The 23,447-nt window shown below is 49.0% G+C and overlaps 1 protein-coding gene across 1 annotated transcript; it reads left to right on the top strand.

Moving 5' to 3' along the window:
• Window positions 1–670: 670 nt before the first annotated feature.
• On the top strand, window positions 671–21,973 carry CRLF2 (cytokine receptor like factor 2). The gene is made up of 8 exons (XM_058535342.1): window positions 671–752; window positions 8,224–8,326; window positions 9,890–10,053; window positions 11,244–11,377; window positions 16,135–16,297; window positions 17,804–17,909; window positions 19,780–19,864; window positions 21,716–21,973. The coding sequence occupies exons 1-8, from the start codon at window positions 671–673 to the stop codon at window positions 21,971–21,973; spliced, it is 1,095 nt and encodes a 364-aa protein (XP_058391325.1).
• The last annotated feature ends 1,474 nt before the right edge of the window (window positions 21,974–23,447 follow it).

Genomic DNA, 23,447 nt, shown 5'->3' with positions numbered 1-23,447 from the left:
AGCTTCCCAGAAACTCCATTTTTAACCCTAAAATGGAGTCATTCGTGTTTTTTTGCCCATCTCCCGTTGCTCCCACATTCTCTAAGAGGATGTGTGTGCAAGTGCCTTGTCACTGTGAGGTGTCCATGTACAGTTGTCACTGTTGTTAATGTTTCCACAGCATCACTGGGCACCCACTCCCAGGAGCCCATTTGCAGGCAGAAGTGACGGACACAAGTTGCCTGGTCTTCCTGCTTTTGAGAAGACACACCTACAAGTCCCTGGTAACATCTAAAAATACAATTCTCCACCTGGAGAAAGTCCCTAATGTGTGTCACTTACAGACACCTTGCTCACTCCCTCTTGGCTTAAGACGGCCAGGAGGGGTCTGAAATCTCTCCACCTCCAGACGACCGTCAGCGACACGAGGGCTGCAGGAGCACAGGCCCTTGCTCTCCGCTCGCGTTCCCCATCCTCAGGACCCACGAGAGGATGCAAAGGTAACCCTGCCTTTTTTTTTTTTTTTTTTTTATGAATCATCTTTTAAAAAAGCATGACTTTCTGCTTCCTGTGCTCATTTCCCCAGTTTCTTTTCCGCCTTTTATAAATGGGGTGACCTCTGTGCATTAGTCATGAACTGAAATCTCCCTGCAGGCACCAACCATACGCTGACTTTCTCCCCTGTCTCGGCATGAGGAGTGCCCTCCTGCACTGGGCGGCCGCAGCCGCGCTGCTCCTGGGATACTGGATTGCTCCGGGGGACACGGGATCGGGTAAGCTGGGCTTGGAGAGGTGGCCACAGGGGTGCTTCAAATGACCTCTATTTGATCCACTTCTTTTGGGATTTTTTGTGTGTGTCTCTTTTGCAACACAAGGTACAAAGAGCTTGCACAGATTTCTGAGTCTCTACAAACCCAGGTTTGCCTGTTGCAATGGGGGTCCATTCTTGGACTTCAGGATTAGTCTCGGATAGGAAAAAAAAATAACCATAAAGGGCTCCTTGTCAGCCGAATTGAGGATCTGGGCAGCTTCGTTGTTCTTTCTGCTTTCAAAGCCAGCTTTGGTTTAAGTTAATGCGTACCTTCCTGTGGTGAGATAGTGTCCCCACGGTGTTTCTGAGAAAGACGAGGGCTTCCCCGAGACGAGCCTCCGGAGCCTCTGTGCATGGGGTCCTCCTTCCCTCCCACGGCCGTGCCTTCTGAGAATGATTATGAGCATGAGCATCACCTTGCTGTCCGTCCTCAGAGCCTGGTTCTGGTGGAATTTCCAGAAATTTACTACCGGGCTGCGTGCTGAGGTTACCAGCTTTTTTACAGTGTCAGCAGAAGGCAGATGGGACATTCCAGCCCCCGCGGCCGGTGGGGCTCGTCTGGCACGAGCCGGCTCTGATTAGAGTTTCTGGTTCGCGGGTGGCGCAGACGGGATCCCGGGACAGCATTTTAGGGGCATTTTTCTTCTGGACGGAACCCGTGCATCACCCCACGTTTGACCTTCTGATTCTGAGCCGGCCTCTTGCCCACCTGGTTGGGAAGGGTCCCCCGTGACCCCCTTGGCTGCAGCCTTGAGGTTGCAAATTGGATTTCCAGCCGACGCAGCTTCGGAGGACCACGAGGAGCTGGAGGTGGGTCTCCCCCGGGCTGGGGCTGTTCTGGCACCGAGGTGATTTCCGAGCTCTGTGCAACGCCGGCTGCTCTCTTCTCACATCCTCACACCAGGCCATCTGTCTGCCTGCGACAGAGGTAGAAAGATGAGGGGTTCTGCTGTAATTTGATCTCCCGTGTACCTGCCACGGTTTCCAAGTGGTTCCTTGAGATCCGTTTCTTATTCCTGATGCCCCCGGCATGGAGTTGGATGGATGAACACGTGATTTAGGATTCTGAACCCCTAGAAACCCATCCACGGACAGAAGCGGGCGTCAGGATAGCCGACGGGTGGACAGAGGTGCTGACGGTGAGCACCCTCGTCGGAGCCTCTCTAGTAACTTCTTAGAAATCACAGAAGCTCGCTTTCTTTAGAAAATGCTTTTGTGGTTTGCTTGCAATTCTCTTTCCCCCGAGGCCATTAGAGGTGTGAATACTGTTGTGAACCAAGAACCACGTCCCACGAGGGCACAGCCTGAGGACAGGTCCCCCCACTGCCCCCCACCCTGGGGTGTCCCCCATCATTAATTCATTGAGACTCAGCCAACCAGCGGTCACGGCCGTCAACGGGACGAGCAGGGGTCCCATAGATGCGCAGGGGCCCCTCCACCCAATGGACCGATTTCTAACCTGCAGTTTCAGACATGGTGACTCAATTTGCCTTTCAGATACTATTTCCATCAGAGGCGGTTGTAGGTTTCTCACGGGGTGTGATGAGGATGCTCATTCGCCCAAAACGTGTCCCTGAATCGAGGGCGGGCTGGTGTCAAGTTAGGAAGGAGGGGAAGAGGGGAGGACAGAGAGCTTCTGTGCGAGCAGGGGGACGGGGGCTCGCGACAGGCTGAGGAATGATGGGGGAAGGCTGTCCCCCCAGCCACGCAGACCAGTCTTCACTCAACCCATGAGGCCGTTTCACTGACCAGCTGCGGGGCTGTGTGTGTGGAAACCGTGCTTCGCGACCTGGGGGTGCGGCACAGAGAAGAGGGCAACAGGCTGATAAGGAGCAGGGTGGGGGCAGAATGGAGGAACGGGGACAATCAGGGATGGAGACAGATGCAGGGTAGCTGAGAGCCAGCCAGACCCCCGGGACTCAAGATAGAAGAAAGTTAATGGGAGGGCCCTGCATGCACTTCCCAACGCCCCGTATGTAAGCAAACGCGGAGAGATGTTTGCAGCTGAGCCAGATGTTCACCCCAAATGGAAGGGGGATTCAGGCTTGGGTCAGGGCAGGAGGCGTGGATGGGAGAGGTGACAATTCCTAGTGGCCCTAAAAAGTATTCCTCACGGGGAGGCTTCCCTGTCTGTCGTCTGGGCGGTGCATTTTAAGCAGACGTCGAACTGGCTTGCAGGTGGGGAAGCTCGAGGTGACCCCTTGTGTGTGGGGTGATGGTGGGGTCTAAACCTGGAAGGAAATTCTTGATACTTAAGAGCTGCTTCTGCATATGGGAGACCCATAGTTTGCAAATCTGTTCATCTCCAGATTTCCCGGCAAGCCTTTGTGTATTTCTGAGAAAAAAACAAGCAAAAAAAAAGAGGGTTACAGAATCAAAGGCAGCGTTACAAAAGCCCCGGAGGTTTCACATCTGTCTGGATCCGTGAGAGGAGGAGGCGTCCGTGACAGCAGCCACCATGTTGAAACCCCGCCCTGTGGGGTCCCCGCTCGTCGGGGTGAGAGGAGAATGTCTCCGTTGGAAATGGGGAGAAATCCACAGAAGCTGATGCGAGGCAGGAGAGGTGGATATGACTTTTTGGGTAATAGTTGTGTCGGGATGTAATTCACATACCATGTAATTCACCCATTTATAGCCTACAATTCAATACTTTTGAGTATATTCACAGATACGTGCAGCCCCCACCACCACAGTCCATTTGAAGACATTTCTGTCACCCCAAAAGGAGACCCCGTACCCACCACCGGTCACTCCCACTCTTACATCTCTAGCCTCTGGCAACCACTAATCCACTTTCTGTCTCTGAATTTGCCTGTTCTGGACATTTCATATCAATGGATCACACAGTGTGTGTCCTTTTGTGTCTGGCTTCTCTCCCTGAGCATCATGTGTTCAAGGCCCATCTACGTTGTAGCCGTGTCAGTGCTTCACCCCTGTTCATGGCTGTGTAATATTCCACTGTATAGATGGACCACATTCTGTTTATCCAAAGACAGCACGTTTAGATTTTTGCCCAGATATCCTCAGATGGCATTGGCTGTGTGATCTGTGATCAGAAATCAAAAGAAAGCAGCAAAATTCATTTCAACCATTTTTTAGTGCAGACGTTGCCAAGTCTAGAGCAAGAATAATTACTTCAAAAAGTGTCATAAGACTATGTTTTTCAATAAAAAATTTATTTTATTTTATTTTTATTATTTTGTTGTGTGTGAGGAAGATCAACCCTGAGCTAACATCTGTTGCCAATCCTCCTCTTTTTGCTGAGGAAGACTGGCCCTGGGCTAACATCTGTGCCCATCTTCCTCTACTTTATGTGGGATGCCGCCACACTGTGGCCTGACAAGTGGTGCCTCGGTGCATGCCCGGGATCTGAACCCGGGCCACCAGCAGTGCAGCACGTACACTTAACTGCTATGCCACAGGGCCAGCCCCTCAATAAAAATTTTAAAAAGCAAAATAAAATTGCTTATCTTTTAAAAATTATGGTAAAATACACACCACATAAAATTTATCACCTTAACCATTTTTAAGTGCACAGCTCAGTGGTGTTAAATGCATTCACATTGTGGTGCACCCATCCCCACCATCCGTCTCCAGAACATTCTCATCTTCCCAAAATGAAACTCTGTCCACATTAAACGCTAACTCCCCATCCCCTCCCCAGCCTCTGGTACCCACCTCCTATTTTCCATGTCTATCAATCTGACTCCTCTAGGGACCCCCTATGAGTGGAATCACACAGTATTTGTCTTTAAAATTGCTTATCTTTGTAATGACATGACTGTCCCCCACAGCGTTCCTGGGGTGGGTGAGGGGATCTTCACAAGGCTGGGGATTTTGGTGGAAATGGTGCACCAGGAATGCTAATATCTGACAGACTGAGGGCCCAGGAGGGCAGGCGATGCCTGGAGAGATAGGAGTGTTTCTGACGCCGTTGAAAAAATACGATCAAAACCCAAATCTCCCGTCAACCCAGAAGTCTTCTCCACAAAAGTGGAAGAGAGAGAGAAAAAGTTTTGTTACTGAAGAAGCACTAAACCAAAATTCGGTGTGCATCTCTTGCAGTCTGCCAAAGAGATGGCAAAGCCAGACACCCTTTTACGGAGTTAAGTGGATACAGCCCATCACACACACATTCTCAAGATAAACAGTCAATAGTTCTCAGGTGGGAGGACTTTCCTCCCTAAATTCACCCGGTAATTGGGGTGACCATCTGCGTCAGACAATGGGCTTTATCCACAGGAAAAATAAACTTCTGTCTTTATGACAGGAGGTGGTCCTACACTTGAAGCCAGACTCTCACCCTCGCACAGAAACTACAAGACAGGGGCACCGCCTCCTTTGATATTTGCATTTCAAAGAGTTGGTTCCCAGGTCCTTGAGAAAAACACTCCTGGGTCCCAAATCTGTCAAAAACTCCTTAACTTTTAAAAGGATTTACACACATTTCAAAGACATGTAGAAAGATCTTACAAGTTTTATAAAGTAAATGCTCTAAGAAAGGTGAGGGGAGGCATCTCTTACTTTGTTTTCAACAGAGAGAATTAAGTCTCTTATTTTTAAGGCACAGAACAGGCGTGAAGCAAAAATGGGTGAGTAACTGTCTCTGTTTTGCAAACGGCGCCTGATCCCTTGCAAATGGCTTGCTTCTCTTGAATCTGCTTTAAGGTCCAACTGCAAGAAAAATCCACCTCAGGAGCAACATTGTGCTACCTGAAAAGGTTTTATAGGATCGGTGGGAAGCCTTCCGTGTCTCCCCTCCCATCCATCTCAGAGAAGTCTTGTCCACATCCCCGTGGTGAGGACCCCATCACACCCCTCACCCAGGCTCTGCGGGAGTGTGTGTAAATCCTTTTAAAAGTTAATGAGTTTTTGACAGAGTTTTTCACATCATGGACCATTAACGAAGAAGCAACAGAGACGAGTGACTTTCTTCTCTTTCTCCTGGCCGAGTCTGAGGATTTGCCTTCTGTGCCTGCGGCTGACTCATCGTGTGGGGGAGACACCGAACCACAAAAACAGTTCTGCTTTCCTGCTGGAAAACTAGGGTGTCTGACTTTATCAATCAGACATTTCCACGGGAGGAGGACCAAAGATCTGACACAATATTCGCTGAGGACTGAGCTGGAAAGCTCCCTCCCATTCCAGAGCCAGGAAGGTGTTCCCCACAGGAAGTGGGCCCAATTTCCTCTTCTGAAGGTCGGGATTTCCAGAAGCTAGAACATCCTCCTCGATGCTTCTGCTCTCCTCTTCGGGGGGCCGGGTATCAATGTGAAGAACATCTGTTTGTGGTCAGTTACGTCAAGAATGATTGCTGGCATAGAACAGAAGTGTTCCGTACACCTTGGGCATAGAGAAGGACTTCCTTAACAACGCAAAGGATGTTGACATTCCTCATTCTACCCTCGATTTTCAGAAGTTGAGACAGACCCAGATTCCCATCATGAGGTCTTTCACAGAGAGTTCAATTTCTCCTTTATCTTCCTTTCCCTCCCAATTCAGCACATCTCTTCTGAATATTTTTCTATGTGCTCAGGGCAAGGTGCGTCACTCAAGTGTTGGAACCAACCAGGTTGGAAAAGAAGTCTACATCAAGGAGACTGGCTGAGAACAGTATAAAGAGGACTTCTTAGGGTCTCAACTAATTGCAATCAGATTGCCAAAATGCAGAGAATTGAGACACTGAATACACGAACAATGACCAGACCATCTACAAGAATAGAACTCTGACCCACAACACAGGAAACCAACCCCTTGACCAATAGCTGACAACTTACCTAACTTCTATCCCTGCTTCCAACTTAGGACCAACCAGAGAAAGTCAAAGTTCTCCTCTTACCAATCACAAGGGACATCCTGCTTCTAGTTGGCCAACCCCAGCTTCCCTTGGGCCAATAGCCTCCATCAGGGCACCCCTGAGCCTTCCTTTCTGTCCCACCAAGAAGCTGTCCCACTTCCCCTGCCTGCCATTGAGTCTCTGCCAAAGACAAGTGATGGTAGCCAACTCTGTTGCTATAGCCAGCTCTGAATTAATAGTCTCTGCTTTTTCTCATTTGGGTTTTTGGGTCTCACTTGATTTTTCTCATTCTTCATTTCATTTCCACAGTGGAGATAGTCACTGGTGAGTGTGATCAGAAAAGGGAAAGAGAACATTGGTTGGAGATCTTGAGAGAGGCGTTAGTGAACTATAAGGTGGGTTTTGGAAAATGGGTTGAATTTGGATTGCTGAGGGGCCATGACGGGTGAACAAGGTTAATACTGGACATTGAAATTCGATGTGATCCCATGCATGTTCAGCAGGCCAAGCCATCCAGCCCTGAGACCTCCCAGAGGGGCTGAGCCAACAGAGCTGGAGCAAGGACGTGTGTTTGCCTCCTACCGCAGGGGATGGGGGCTGGACCCAGAACTGAATGAAGAATGTGAGTCCTTTACCCAGGGACGCCCAGCCCCTCCTTCTCAGCATCTGTGAACATGTGTCTGTTCACCTCCTGCTGACTCACAACCTGGTGGGTCTTAGAAATGTGTCCATCCATCGATCCATCCATCCATCCATCCATTCATCCATCCATCAGTCCATCTATCGATCAACCCATCCATCCATCTGTCCATCTACCCATCCCTCCCTCCATCCCTCCCTCCATCCATCCATCCATCCATCCATCCCTCCATCCATCTCTGTCTATATCTGTCTGTCTGTCTGTCTATCTATCTATCTATCTATCTATCTATCTATCTATCTATCTATCTATCTATCTATCCTGATACTTCCACTTCTAAGCCAACACCACAGAGTTCATTCTAGCCTCCATATTTCCAAATTTGCAACTACCTTCTCTGACAGCTGGAAACCCATCTCTCATTGTCCACAGTATCACCACATATTTGCTGAAGCCTAGAAACACCTGTTCACTACTTTGAGCATGGCTAACCCAGACCTCTGCAAAAATCAAAGCTACTAATACCCTAGTAATTTTTAAGGGAAAGACTGAAGGACTTCTCTGCCCTTGAGCTATTCCTCAAGTTGTCGTGTGTGGTGTTCTGAGTAAGACAGTGAGTTTGGTGGACAGGGAACAGTGTCCTGTGCCTCTCCATGTGCCCACAAAAGACGGTGTCATGGGACAAACAGCTGCCACTTAATATCAGCTCCTCACACTAATTGCTAGTCATTACCTCTTGCAAACATGAGAAGAAAGGAAGCTATAATCTTGCTGCTGACTGTGTCTCTCAGGGTAGTTGACGTGACCTACCTCTGCATATCCTGTAGCTCTTACTGATATAATTAGTAACTGGCTTGTCTGTGAACATCTTGGTTTCATCTGTCCCTTTAAAGCACTATACTATTCTTACGACAGGCATGCCGACATCATTCTACAAATTCCAAATTCTTTTCAACATTGCCTCAAACCATCCTCTATTTGTCTTTTCTGACCCAGGAGGACCGTTGCACCTTCAGATCATCAACTTTAACTTCGAAACTGTGCAGGTTACGTGGAATGCAAGTGGATACTCCGGGACTAATTTGACTTTCCTCTACAAGTAAGTGCCCTCGGGAAGGGGGAACCCTGCCCCGTGCTCACGTATTTCTTCTTGTGACACATCAGCAATTGGGAGGGCAGGAAGTGAAGGTGTGAAGAGTCAAAATGTGCAAGTGTGAATGTGTGTGTTCTGTTTAACCCTCAGTCCTCACCACAACCCCAAACCACAGTTCCGCAAATCTTCTAACCGAGTGATGACCGAGTCACGCTCGAAACCACCTAGATTCTTAGCAGGACGTTCGCAGAGTGCCTTCTTCACCTGGGACCGTCAGCAGCATCTCAGTGTCTGTCTTTTACTGGAGCTCGGTGGCCTTGAAATATTATCTGCTAGGCTGTCATGGCCAAGATTAACATGCTGAGACTTTGCACATCAAGTCACCAGGGGCCACCTTCCAAAAACGTGTCTCCCTCTTCTGGGCTTATTTGTCCTGCCTTACACCCTCAAAGTCATGAGACTAGATGTCGGAGGAAGGGTTGTTCCAGTGAATTTCGTCTCAATTCTGTGAACGGGAGTGTGTGATGTGTGGTCGATTCTTTGCAGCTTGATCACACTTGAGATAAATGAGAAAGCGTACAGAAGAGGGAAATTTTATGATGAATTTGTTTGTAAGATAAGACTCACTGAAGAAAAACAGTGCTGGATTGTCTGGGTGGCCACACAGATAAGTCAGTGGAGTTTTCTGAGCATCCATTTCTTCATTCTTAAAGGGGATAATTCTTGATCCAGGCACTGCTTGGGTTTGAGGTCTTAAGGATGGAACGTAAGCTGGTCTCAGGCTGGGTACTATGCTTCTTCTTAATATTGTAGGGTACCGTCAGAGAGATACCCAATCTTGGTACATCCCTATTAAAGGGCTTCCTCAAATCAGGGGATGTTTACTCTACAGGTCAAACTGCCCTTGGATTAGTGTCATGGCGAAGCCATGACACAGACCACCAGCTGGGCAGCCTACAACCAGAGGAATTCCTCCTCCCCCAGTCCTGGAGACCAGACGTCTGAGATGAAGGGGTCACAAGGCTGTGCTCCCTCCGGAGGCTCCAGGGGAGGGTCCTTCCCGCCTCTTCCAGCTTCTGGGGCTCCAGACGTCCCTGGGCTGGTGGCCGCCTCCCTCCCGTCTCTGCCTCCATCTCCACCTGGCTTCTCCTCTGTGTCTGTGTCTCCTCTTCTGTCTCTGATGAGGACACTGTCATTGGATTTAGGGCCACCCTTCTCCAGGATGACCTCATCTCCATCCTTCACTTAATCACATCTGCAAAGACCCTGTTTCCAAATAAGTTCTCATTCCCAGGTACCAGATATTAGTTCATGGACCTCCCTTTTGGAGGGTCGCAATTCAACCTGCTACAAAAGCCATTCAAGGGGTTTAAACATTTGAGAGAGGGGATCGTTTCTGTTTGGACAGGTCTTGCTGTAGCTGTGAGGAGGGATCATTGAAGTGAGTCAAGAAGTTACCCAAGGTGAGTCCATGGCAGAGACGTGGAGCAAAGGAATGACCAGTAGACGTGTCAAAATCTTATTTCCAAAGATGCTCTATGGCTGAATGGTGCTCTTTTTTAACCACAGATTAAGAAGCAATGAGATGTACGACCAATGCCCCAACTACATTCTTCAACAAGGTCGTACGGCTGGGTGCCTGCTGGAGGCAGAAGATGATGGAATTCTCTATTTTTCCATCCGGAATGGAACACAACCTCTTCTGACCAAGAGTCAATGGATCAGCTCTTACTGTAAGTGCCAAGAAGAGAGCTCATTGTCCATTCGCCTCTCGAGCTGAATTCCCCTTCCCTGCCCCAACACGAAAGACACCAGCCTTCTAGAAAGTTCCATCTGGACACACACTGGGCAGGAATGCATCTACACTGGGTGGGCGAGACCAGATGGCCCCATGAAGGTTGTGCTTTGAGAGAATGAGCCAAAGATGCAACATGGCGCTCTTCTCTCCAACAGAGGAAGAGAGGAACACCCTCTTACCTTCCCCTCATGCTCCTGTTGGTTTGTCTCAAGTGCCGTGAGGGTGGGCTGTCCGTCTTGGGTCAGGAAACACCACACACATGTAGTGAAACCCTCTCTCCAAAACATGTGTTCTTTATTCTAGATTTCTGTAAGGTAGTGGTTCTTTTTTTTTTGTTTTTTGAGGGATGGGGTGTCACAGGTGCGTCTCAAAATCTGATGAGACCTATGGACTCTCTACTCATAAAATTAATCATAGACACTGTGTGAGCTGCCTAAGGCTGCCACAACAAATTCCCAGAAACCAGGGGGCTTAAAATAACAGACACGCATCCTCCCCCCAGTCCTGGAGACCAGACGTCTGAGATGAAGGGGTCACAGGGCTGTGCTCCCTCCGGAGGCTCCAGGGGAGGGTCCTTCCTGCCTCTTCCAGCTTCTGGGGCTCCAGGCGTCCCTGGGCTGGTGGCCGCCTCCCTCCATCTCTGCCTCCACCTCCACGTGGCTTCTCCTCTGTGTCTGTGTCTCCTCTTCTGTCTCTGATGAGGACACTGTCATTGGATTTAGGGCCACCCTCATCCAGGATGACCTCATCCTCATTCTTCACTTAATCACATCTGCAAAGACCCTGTTTCCAAACGCAGTTACATTCTGAGGTCCTGGAGGCTAGGACTTCAACGTATCGTTTTTGGGGGACACAATTCTTCCCATAACAGATACACATGAATTTTTCACAAAATTTCAAAGAGTTTCTTCCATGACACACCTACGAGCCCTTGGAGCTCTGTCTGAAACCTCTGCTATAGATGTAAAATAAGGATACACAAACCCCAAATCCCATTAGGTATTAAAAAGGGGATTATATAGGCAAAAGAAAATGAATCCAAGCAAAGTGACCACTACAAGTTTAGAGACGTGGAATGTTCATCTTTGTCAAGGAAGCGATCGTTCTGCTGTTTCTCCTTCTTAGTGAAACCAGACTCCCCGAAAGATTTGAACTTCCAGTGGCATGAGGAGGCCGTGACGGTGACGTGTTCTGACCTGCCCCACAACGACCTCCTCTATGAAATCCAGTTCAAGAGCACCTTCGACACCGAGTGGCAGGTGAGTGGGGTGGCGTCTTCTCAGGACAAAGGTGAGCAACTCTTTTCAAGATGCTAGTTTTGGGGAGACACAGAGAGATGGAGATATTGAGATTTGTTTTAACAAATTGCTCATGTGATTGTAGGACCTGGCCATTCTCAGGCCAGCAGGCTGGACACTCGGGCGGGGTTTCTATGTTGCAGACTTGAGACCTAATTCCTTCTTCTCTGGGAAGCCCAAGTATGTGCTCCCGGTACCTTCAACTGATTGCATAAGGCTCACCCACACTATGTAGTGACTTAAAGTTGGCTGATTATAAATGCCAATCACATTTACAAAATACATTGACAGTGACCTCTAGACTGGTATTTGACCAAAGAAGTGGACACCAGGCATGGCCAAGTTGATGTAAAATTCGCCACCATCACGCCCTCTCATTGAGCAATTGCACCCTGGACCACTCACCTCTCTTTTATGCCTTTTAGATACACGGGAACACTTTCCGGCTCTGAGTGTAAGAGCACAGTCTATGGAATAAATAAAAATTATGTGAATATCAATGACCTGGGGCTCACAGCTGTCCTCCAATAGTTAAAGGTCTATTAAACCAAGGATTAAGCTCTTCACAAGAGGAGAACTGAGGTCAATGGGCAAAATCTGCAGAGAGCTGGTGGAATCACGTGGAATGAGGTACAGCGAGATGCCCCTTCCTGGAAGTGCTCAGTGAGAGTCCAAAGTTGGTTGGAGGAGCTCTCCTAAAGGCTAGGGTCTAGGACTGGAGAAGTTATTAGACTACCAGAGCATTGAGCTCCCCTCCAACCCCAGCAGTAGACGATTCCACAATTCTGGGCGGGCACCGTGCCCATTGAGCTCTGGAGACTGAGATTAGGAGGTCGACCAGAAGGACTGTATCTCATGGTGCCGTCCAGGGAGGAGACGGAGAGAAGGCAGGTGAGTCTCCTGGAGCATCTTAGCCCAGGATCCTTGATATCTGCTGTCCCTACGAGTGTCAGAAGGGGCTTCCTTCAGCTTCCCTTCAGGATATATTTGTTGAGTGACTACTACATCCCAGGCACTGAGCAGATAATAATAGTTGCTCGGAACAACGTGGGGATGAAAAGCGGTCACACTGAAAAGCATTGAGCGCAGTGTTGAGTAAGTGCCCAGTCAACGTTCACTCTTACTAGGGGGTGGTTGATCTCCATTCACTGGCGTCCAGACCAGACACATCTGTAGACACAACGAGGTGATCCCTCACGGAGCTTCCATTCTGTCGGAGGAGATGAGCCATAAACAGATATGTATGAGGTGGGTGAGCACCGTGAAGAAAGGAGATGGAGACTCGGGGGAGGAAGGGCAGAGGCAAGATTGCTCTATTCTGCAGGGTGTTCAGGAAGGTTTTGCTTTTGCTGGACATGATGGAGGATGGGGGCGGGGGCTCTGAAGAGCTAGCACGTTATGGATCAGGAGAAAGAAAACCCACCCACATGTTGAGCTCACTGTGTGACAGTCACTCACACCAGCTGAGTCCAACCGGACACAAGACTCAGGTGTTTGGTTCCAAGCTTAGTTTGCAGGTGTCGGTCACATCACCCAACAGAGACATGGGCTCCATAATCTCTCCTTGAAATTAGATGGCGCATCTAATTACCCTTCACGGATATATTACCCTTCACGGATATATTACCCTTCACAGCTATACAACAGCTTGACATTCCTGGTGTGCTATAACAAAGTGCCACAAAACGAGGAACTTAACACAACAGAGATGTGTTCTCTCCCAGTTCTGGAGACAGAAGTCAAAAGTCAAGGAGTCAGCAGGGTTGGTTCCTTCTGGAGGCTCCAGGGGACAACCCATTCCACGCCTCTCTCTCATCTTCTGGTGGCTTCTAGAAATCATTGGTGTTCCTTGGCTTGTGGCCACATCGCTCCATCCAAGCTTTGCCTTCACGTTCACACGACCTTCTCATCGATGTGTCTGTGTCTTCACGTGGTGTTCTCCTCTCTGTGTTTGTCTGTATCCATGTCACTTCTGCTCTTCTCGTAAGGACACCTGTCATTGGGTTACTGGTCCACTCTAATGACCTCACCTTAACCTGATCACATCTGCAAAGACTGTTTCTGCAAATAAGTTCATGTTCCCAGGTACAAGGGGCTAGGATTTCAACATATCTTTATGGGGGGGACACAATTCAACTCCTAACAATGACCCAGCTACAGGCCGATGGCTCTTCTGTCATTGTGATTTTTCAAAGACAGCATCTCAGGGATCCAAGAGGAAAACTACACGTTTGACCTGCAATTTCTGAGCATCTGGTGTCGAGTGCCGAGTTTATTTGTGATTATATTTCTGTTCCTGAGCAAAATGGTTGAGATACTGTTTGGCTGCATTTCCTGACACCGTGCTTCATTTATGCAAGATGAACGCTGAGGTCCGGTAACAGCGGGGCTCAGAGAAGAGAAACGAGGAAGGTGCAGAGTTGAGCTAACAGGGCAACCGGAAGAAGACATTCTGCTTTCCCGCTCTCTCTCGCAGCTGTGCACTCACGTATCTCCAGACCCGCAAACATTTGCGTTTTCCTGGAGCGCGTCTCCTGGAGAGCTGAGCGGGCGTTCGAGTCGTGGGGTATAACTTAGGGCAGACGTGCATGTTCCAGCCACAGGAATATATATGGTTGACTGGTTTGCACTATCATTTGATTTGGCAAGTTGACCACTGATCCGAGGAGGGCGAAGAAAAGGGAGAGAGGATTTTAGCAAAATTGATGCTCTAGAGTGAGATGTCCAGAGAGCAAGTGAGGGCTGAGGCATTGGCAGAGGGACACACCCTAAAATTTGGAAATGGTTCCATAAGATGAAGTTGTGTTGCTTAATGATGGGGACTCGTTCTGAGAAAGGCACCGTTAGGTGATTTTGTCGTTGTGCAAGCATCACAGAGTGGACTTACGCACAGCTGGATGGTACAGCCTCCTACACACCTAGGCTGTATGGTGCCAACCACGTGGGACCACCGTCATCTACGTGGCCCATTGTTGACTGAGACCTCGTCATGCAGCGCATGGCTGTACAGCGATAAGAGGAAAAATGAGGGCAAAGTACCATCGTGAGGCAGGCGTATTCACAGAAGCCGGGGGGGACCTATCACAAAAGAGAAAGACTCACATACGGCGGGACGTGGTGAAGTGGAATCAGCCCCACTGCTCATCCAAAAGTGCAAATGAACGCGATACCCGGACACTGGGGTATCCTAAACAGAGTGCAAATAGTGAAGCGCGATGCTGTTCCTTGGTGTGGAGCATCCACGAGCTTCAGGAGCTCACCCACGGCCCTAGTTCTGAGCTAGCGACTCCCCTTTGAGCAATCGATCCTCAGGAAATAGAAACGTGGATGAGGCCTTACGCACAAAGGCGTCTGTTGAAGCATCATCTGAAATAAATACAAAGCCCATCGGGTCATCTGTATGCCATACAATAGAATAGTCAAATAAATTGTGGTACATCTATCCAGCAAAATACTTCAGAGCCGTCAAAAGGCAGTTTCTGGCTTTTGTAAAAAAATTATTTTATTGAAGTCATATTGGCTTATAACATTGTGTAATTTCAGGTGTACGTCATTATTTATCAGTTTCTGTGTAGACTGCCTCGGGCTCATCACCAACAGTCTAATTTTTATCCGTCACCATACATATGTGCCCTTTATCCCTTTTGCCCTCTCCAACCCCCTTCCCCTCTGGTAACCACCAATCCATTCTCTCCACCCATGTGTTGGTTTATCTTCCACATATGAGTGAAATCATGCGGTGTTTGTCTTTCTCTTTCTGGCTTATTTCACTTAACATCATACGCTCGAGGTCCAGCCATTTTGTTGCAAATGACAAGATTTTGTCTTTTTTATGGCTGAGTAGTATTCCATTGTACATATATCCCACATCTTCTTTATCCATTCATCCGTTGATGGGCACTTGGGTTGCTTCCACATCTCGGCTATAGTGAATAATGCTGCAGTGAACACAGGGGTGCATAGATCTCTTTGTATTGTTGATTTCATGTTCTTTGGAAAAATGCCCAGTCGTGGGACAGCTAGATCGTATGGTATTTCTGTTTTGAATTTTTTTGAGAAATTTCCATACTGTTTTCCATAGTGGCTACACCAGTTTGCGCTCATTCGTTTTTTAGAAGAATCTTTAGTGATAAGAAGCAGCACGTCCAATAAAACATCATGCTGTATGAATGCCCCTGGAGGGAAAGAAATAATACCAATTTGTCAATGCTGATTGGATCTTGGAGCTAGAATAAGGAAGGTTTTTAAGTTTCTTATTTTCCTTTTGTGCGTATGCGTCTGTGTGTTTTCTAAAGTCTCAAAAGTAAGCATGCGTGACTTTTATAGTCATAAAAGTTATGGCCTTTTTTTCAGTTATTTCATTGAGTCATCATGGTTTATAACGTTGTGTAATTCCAGGTGCACATCTACATAGTGATGGATAAAATCAGACTATTAGGGGTGAGCACGACGCAGTCCACACACGCCTTTTTTTAAAGGAAGGACTGTCACTAAGTAATTGTTTGAAAGCGTCTGTACTCGTATTCGTTACAAAGGATGCTTTTGTCCTCGGAGGGTGGAGGGGTGGCTGCATCTGCATCCGCCCCTGTTGTTTGGGGCATAACGATCTGGGCAGACAGAGGGTGTAAGTGCCTGAAAGCAGGAATCTCGTGACCCCCGGGGTGAAGACCAAGGGTCTCGGTCGAGTCCCCGATCGCCGTGTTTGCTTTCTTCTCCAGTCCGAGGAGGGAACAACCTGCAACGTCACCATAGTGGGCGTGGATGCCGACAAATGCTACTTCTTCCGGGCCCGGGTGAAGACCATGGAGTCCACCTACGGCTCCGACACGTACCCCAGCGACTGGTCAGAGGTGGCCCACCAGCAGAGGGGCGAGCGCCGAGGTACGGAGCACCGCTGCACGGGCAGGGGCCGGGGCCCCGTCTTTGGGGGAGGCTGGAGTGGGGACCCCGAACACGCAGATGAGCTCCCTGCCGTCTCCTGAGGGCACGTGGAAGATCCCATGTCTTGTTCGCTCTCCGGGCCGCCTTCCTCACGGGGGACCTTTCATTCCTTATGTCTGTTAACTCAGCACCAATAGTAACAGGGACCGTCTCTGAATGTTGTCACACGTAGAGCTACAGGTAGAGAGAAGATACAGACAGATAAACGATGGGTGACACAAATAAACTAATAGATAGTAGATAGATGACAGATGATACATCTATAGGTAAATAGATACACAGATAGATAGATGATGGTTACATAGACCGATGATAGATAGATACATGATAGAGAGATAGATGGATAGATACATAGATAGATAGGTAGAGAGATGATAGGTAGATAATGGATAGATACATAGATAGAAGATAAAGACATTGATGGATAGATAGATAGATACATGATAGATAGATAGATAGATAGATAGACCTGGATGTAGATGATAGGGAGATAGATGATGGATGGATGATAAACAGATTAGATAGATAGATAGATAGATAGATAAATGATAGACTGATGATAGATAGATAAATGACAGACAAATAGATGATTCATAGATATTAGATAAATGTTAGATAGATAGATAGGTGATAGATAGATGATAGATAGTTGATATAAATAGATGGATAGATAAGTGGATCGATAGACAGATGATAGATAGATAGATAGACAGATAGGTTGATAGATACATAGATAGATAGATGATAGTGATAGATGGATGAATGGATGAATGGATGGATGGATAGATAGATGTTATAGAGATAGATAGGTGATACATTAGACAGATAGATAGACAGATGATAGGTAGACAGATAACAGAGATGGATGGATAGATGGATGGATGGATAGATAGATGATATGGAGATAGATAAAGAGAGGTGATACATTATACATAAGATAGATAGATAGATGAGATATAGATAGATAGGTAGATGATAGATATTAGATAGATGATAGATAGATAGATGATAGATAGATTAGATGGATAGGTAGATAGATAGACGATACATAGATAGGTAGGTAGATGATAGATAGATAGATAGACAGAGAGAGAGAGAGATAGATAGATACATAGATAGATAGTTAGATAGATAGATAGATATAGATCATAGATGATAGGTAGATAGACAGATATAGATGATAGATGATAGGTAGGTAGATAGTGGCCAAAAGCAGTCCCCATGCCATCCACCGCCCCTGACCACACAGGCTGAGCTGAGCCTACGCCCCCCTGCGTGGCCGCCCCACGCATGCCCGTCCACAGACACCGCCTCCCTTTCCGGGATATTTCCCACTGACATCGACACTTGCCGACAGTGACACGTATTAAGGAAGAACAGACGTGGGGTGGGCCGCGATATAGCGTCTCCCCGACGACTTACAGCAGCCCTTCTGTTTCGCCTTAGACTCGTGCCAGGAGAGAAAGCTTTTCCCAAGGTTTATCTTAGTTTCCGGCTTGGTCGCCTTCCTGACGGTGTCCCTTCTCCTTCTGTCTTTGTGGAAACTCCGGAGGTAAGGACGACCCCCCCGGTCTCGTCAGGCACCCGGGTGGAGGGCTTTGGTTCCAGTGCGTCCGTGACGTGGAGACAAAGGAGAATCCCCGGGTGCAACTCTAGCTGAGCATCACTGCCCCCCCATGCTCACGTGGCCCACGGGACATTACAAGAAAGTCGAGAGGAAAATGCTGCCCAAGACGCAGGGGTACGTGGAGTCTTCCTGAGAAATACTCTCACGGGGACGGTAGAGCGTATGACCAATTCCTGCCAGAGCCCAGGCTTTCGGCTGCTCACGTCCGTGGAAGGTACTGATGCCCAGGGTTGTGGGAGCCATCTTTGTTTCCAAGGAGGAGGTTTCCATGGCAACGGCTGGACTGATGCAGGAGGAAGCGGGCCCGCCATTCTGGAGGGCTCACGCCGGGTCCGAGCCGGGCCGAGTTGGACAACGTCAGAGGCGACCCACGCTGGGTCGATAACGGCACGAGGGCGCTTCATTTAGTTCCTGCCAATGGGCCATGACCCCTCCGGTCTGGTCTCATCTCTCGTACCAGCTCAAATAGACGTCCCCCATCCGGTCCTCCACTAGGGAGGAGAGGAAGCCATCAGATGAGGGTGTCGACGGGTGATATGGATGGTGCTTTTAACACGGAGCTCAAACCGCCCCCGAGGGAAACTGTGCGTGTCTGTGTCCTCCTCTCCTCTTCTCATAAGGACCCCAGTCCTATTGCCTTAAGATCATACTAGATTAGAACCTCTTAGATTCAGTGGCTGGGGGCCTGTGAATTAAACTGACCACAGACAGCTAAACAGGAGAAAAGGCAAAAGTTTCTGTATTAATGTAATATTTTTACGTGCACGAGGGATTCACAGAAAGAAAGTGAAAACCTCAAGAGGCAGTTACTCTGGGGGGGCTTCTATACCATCTTAAAAAAGGGCGATAAATTGTGGGGAAGAGATTAGACAGAGGAAAGCAGGCGATGGACCTTTATGGGCGTAAATTGTGGGCACGTGACTAGAAAGTGTATGACAGGAATTGACAGTAGATAAGGGCTGTCTGCTGCGTCATCTCGGTGCCACCTCCACTGATAAGAGTCCTTCTTCTCTTCCGGGCCTGGGGGCTGGAGGTGGGGGCACCTTTGCGAATCGAAATTCATTTGCAAGAAGGGAAATTGATGCCTTGTTTTTAGGCAGATGGGGGAGGGCAGAGAGCTCCCGTGTCTGCCGTTTCTCAATTGCCCTCAGCTCCAAATCAAACCCCAAAGTGGCATATTTTGGCGTGGCTGATCCTGGTCACCTTCAGATCCCACTTTTATGACTCATTTGACTTTAATTACGTCCCGAAAGGCCCAACCTGCAAATACAGTTACATTGGGAGTTAGGGCTTCAACCTATGAATCTTAGGGTCGGGGGGGACACAATTCAATGTGTCTGTGTCCTCATCTCCTCTTCTTATAATACAGCAGTCCTATTGCATTAGGATCATATTAGGATAGAACCTCTTATGTTCAGTCCCTGGGGGCCTGTGAATTAAACTGACCAAAGACAGATGAACAGGAGAAAAGGCATCTGTTTCTTCATTAATGTAATAGTTTTATTATATCAACAAAATGGAAATAACAATCTGCATGTAACATGAATCAGTATTGCACGGAAATGTGCTCTGTGCCCCTAACGTCACACTCCTGGTGAGGGGCTTCTCATGGACACAGGGGACAGAGTGCCTGGGGAGCTCGAGGAGTGCACACGCCTTGAAATTGAGGACTGCATTCTGCCCAGGCATGAACCTCTGAGGTCGAGATCTGCAGGCATCCTTGGCCCCTTGTAGGGATCCGGGCCCCGTGCGTGTCCCCAGCCTTGTCTCACTAGACTCTCCGCGTCCATTGCAGAGTCAAGAAAGTCCTCATGCCCAGCGTGCCCGACCCCAAATTCACCTTCCTCGGGCTGTTCGAGTCCCACCAAGGTAACTTCCAGGTAACTGTCATCCTCCTGAGTGCTCTCGACAGGCTGGCTTTGTCACGCTCTGACGTCTCCCCGATGCAGCGATCTCAAAACCCGCACTTACCCCAACTGCCCCCTAAAGGCCCGCAAGCCCCTTCTGAGGGGAAAGCAGCGGCTTTCCTTTACCTTCAGACGGAGACGGTCCAGGGGTCTCACAGCGGAGCTTATCTCAAAATTGGCCGGTGAGATCGGTGCCCCCATGGGATTTTCCGGCCCAATCGCCTTCTGATCTCGTCAGGAAGTTGTGTTCCTAACGTGCTCCCTCCGCGGGGCTGAGAACTAACCGTAAACTTCCGCTTTCAAACGTTTCTGGTCGTTTGTCATCCATTTGATAAGTGCTGCCGGGGGCTGGGTGTGAGCGGGGGAGGAATTAGGGAGACGGGACCAGCCCTGCCCCCCGGAGCTCGCCGGACGCTGGACGCCCAGGTGCGGCTTTCGCAGCACCGTGGGATCAGAGTTGTGTTAGTGTCCCGGGGCTGCCACACACGGGGGGACTCGAAACCTCACAAATTTATCTGTTCCCAGTCCTGGAGACCAGAGGTCTGAGATGAAGGGGTCGCAGGGCCGCGCTCCCTCCACAGGCTCCAGGGGAGGGTCCTTCCTGCCTCTTCCAGCTTCTGGGGCTCCAGGCGTCCCTGGGCTGGTGGCCGCCTCCCTCCATCTCTGCCTCTGTCTCCACGTGGCTTCTCCTCTGTGTCTGTGTCTCCTCTTCTGTCTCTGATGAGGACACTGTCACTGGATTTCGGGCCACCCTCCTCCAGGACGACCTCATCTGCATCCTTCACTCAATCACATCTGCAAAGACCCTGTTTCCTAATAAGGTCCGATCCCCAGGTCCTGAGGGTTAGGACTTGGGCATGTCTTTATTTTGGGAGGAGGGTGAGCCATTCAGTCTCCTACCGGAGCTTGGTGAATCTCAAAATGACTTAGCTGTAGGGGAAGAACAAAATGGGGAAAACACTTTCTTCTATCCTCTTAAGTTCAGTGCCTGAGACCTGTGAATTAGACGGACAACCAACAGATAGAAAAGACGGAATAACAGGAAAAAAGTTTTATTCCATATTCACAAGAGTGCAAGTGCTCACAGAATAGAAGTGAAAATCCCAAAGAGATGATCAGACCCCCGGGGCTTATAGGCCATTTTAACAAAGAGTCATAAAGTGTGGAGAAGAGAGAATAAAGGAGAAGATGTGGGAATTTGACTAGGAAATGCACGATAAATCAGGGTTGCTCAGTAGGGTTTGTTTCTCAGACTCAAGTCCTGTCCCGTGATAAGGTTTTTCTCTGGAGTTAAGAGAAACAGGGGGCGCCTTTAGAAATGTGCATTTTCTTTACACAAGGGAAATTTATGCCCTGGTTTTAGGCAGAAAGAGGGAAGGCAGAGAATTCCTTCTGTGTTTGCTCTTCAGCCAGAAATAACCCTTATGTCAAAGTGAGTTATGTGAGGACGGCGTGTCCTGATCCCTTTGAGGGAGACGGAGGAGTGACAGCAGGGTCTTTGGGACAAGGAAAGCTGCTGTGTTTCAGTACTTGGACACGAGGAAGGAGGAGGGAGGCTGGGCCGGGGAGGAGACCCCCCGTGTCGGGATCGAGTCCCGAGGAGTCCCCTACTCCAGTGTGGGCTTAGTGTGACGACGCCACACACGAGGCCTCTTCTGTTCCATTGAGAATTGTGTTCTGGTCCCAAGGAGGCTGCCCCGGTGCCAGGAGGCTCGCCCGGGGGCGTCTGTGGGGACGCTTCACCCGGGGGCCCTTGCACCGGCCCCCAGGGGCCTGCCACGCTGGCTTTCCTTGGTGCTGAGTCCCCATCTTCCATCCCTGCAGGAGTGGATCAAGGACACCCAGAACGTGGCCCACCTGAATAAGACGGAAGACGGGGAGCAGGAGTGTTTCCTGGAGGAGCCCCTGGTGGTGCAGCCAGCCAAGGCTGAGGTCGAGCCGCCCAGCGTGATGCGGACGGGGGAGGAAGAGGTGGCCGGAGACCCCAGCCAGCTCCCTTGCCAGACTCCCCAAGGCGGCGAGGTCTTCTCTCTCGGGGACTTCACTTTTGTGATGACTGACAACTCTTATATGATGTTATGAGGGGGTGCAAACTCAAAATCCAACATCAGGGTCTATGTTGATGCTATAGGACAGAGGGGAAAATCTCGGGGACTCACCACCAACATGAAGGGAACACTCTGGATGCTGGTGGCTGGGGTCACCAAAGACCCCAACTGCCCCACCGATGCACCCCCTGTGTCAGGTTTCATGCCATCAACATCGCTTTTCAGAGTTTGAAGGCAGATTTATTGTTGGAGGGAGACAATGCGCTGGGGCTGTTTTGGCTCTCGGATCATATCTCTTCACGGTGATGTTTCCACACAAATCCTAAGGACGGCCAGGGTTCCCTGAGACCCCCTTCCCTCATGCATGCCCCCCCAGTCCTGCCCACACACTCGGCTCTTTTCTTACGCAGCACATGGACCCAGCAAGCGAGGCGCGGTGCCCCAAGGCAGGAAATGAATCCTGCTTTACAAACACCCACCGGCCACCCAGCTCTTATTCTGAAAGGGGGACTCGCTTTGCAACAATGGGAGCATTTTCTGGGACCCTCGGTTTCCCTTCCTGAGTCTACACCCGCGACATTAGTTTGCATGAAGAGACATTTAAATTCACAAACGGTCTCCTGAAGCCGTGCACCATTGAGTCTTTTTCCCTTTTTTTCATCCAAATAAAGAGAAAAAAGAAAGAGTTGGTACAGAGCTCTTGCGACACTTACGTAGGTTGTTGGTGTCTGTGTAGACGTGGAAATATTAGTGATTTTACCCCTCAGGCTTCACACAGGTGTTTCTAGATTATCGAGGGCTTGCTTCCTCGTGCTGACGCTGAGTTCACCTTTCATTTCTCTGCAGGGTGCACTAAATAAGCTTTGGTCAAACACACTCGGAGTCCGAGCGCGTGTGTGTTCGGGGAAATATTAAATTAAATTACATTTTAAACTAAAAAAAAAAACCCTCCCTACCCAAAAACGTCCTCCACAAACGTTGCACAGAAAGAAAACACTTATTATTGAACGCATCCCGCCTCGTGGGCAACCCTCTAAGAGTTGGCAGAGACAGAAAGAATCTCACCCCTTTTGAGAGCTGAGAACCCATTCCACTCACGTTCTTGAGAGAAAATTGCTAATTTTCCCGTATCTTCAGGATGCAGGATTAGTGATGTGGAACCAGGCCCTTCCTCGCATTTCAGAGCCGCTCCCGGGCCCTGGAGGAAGCCTGTGGGGTCAGCGCCGTCCGCGGCGCGGGGAAGGAGGGTGGAGGCAGGGACCCCCCGGGCTCAGCTCTCTGAGGCCGATTCTCGGGGCGGCTGCACTGCTGGACCCGGGACCTCGTCCTGGGCTTTCAGAACATGGTATTTCAGCCCAGTAGCTTCGTCCAGAATGCATTCTATCCGTGATTATGAATAATTTAGAAAAACAATAACTGTGATCAGAACGCTTGTCAGCAAGGTGAAGTATTTTCAAATGCCCTGTGGTTGGCAATTTCTCATTATTTCTGAACACAATATTTTAGCT

The sequence above is a fragment of the Diceros bicornis genome, chromosome X, assembly GCF_020826845.1.
Source record: "Diceros bicornis minor isolate mBicDic1 chromosome X, mDicBic1.mat.cur, whole genome shotgun sequence".
Lineage (NCBI taxonomy): Eukaryota > Metazoa > Chordata > Mammalia > Perissodactyla > Rhinocerotidae > Diceros > Diceros bicornis.
Note: the sequence above shows the minus strand (reverse complement) of the source record. Positions and strands in the feature narration are given on the sequence as shown.

Excerpts from the sequence above, each read along its gene's own strand:
- CRLF2 (XM_058535342.1), top strand. The coding sequence starts at position 671 with ATGAGGAGTGCCCTCCTGCACTGGGCGGCCGCAGCCGCGCTGCTCCTG. Across the intron at positions 8,327-9,889 it reads AATTTGACTTTCCTCTACAA|ATTAAGAAGCAATGAGATGT; the intron begins GTAAGTGCCCTC and ends TTTTAACCACAG. Across the intron at positions 16,298-17,803 it reads GCAGAGGGGCGAGCGCCGAG|ACTCGTGCCAGGAGAGAAAG; the intron begins GTACGGAGCACC and ends GTTTCGCCTTAG.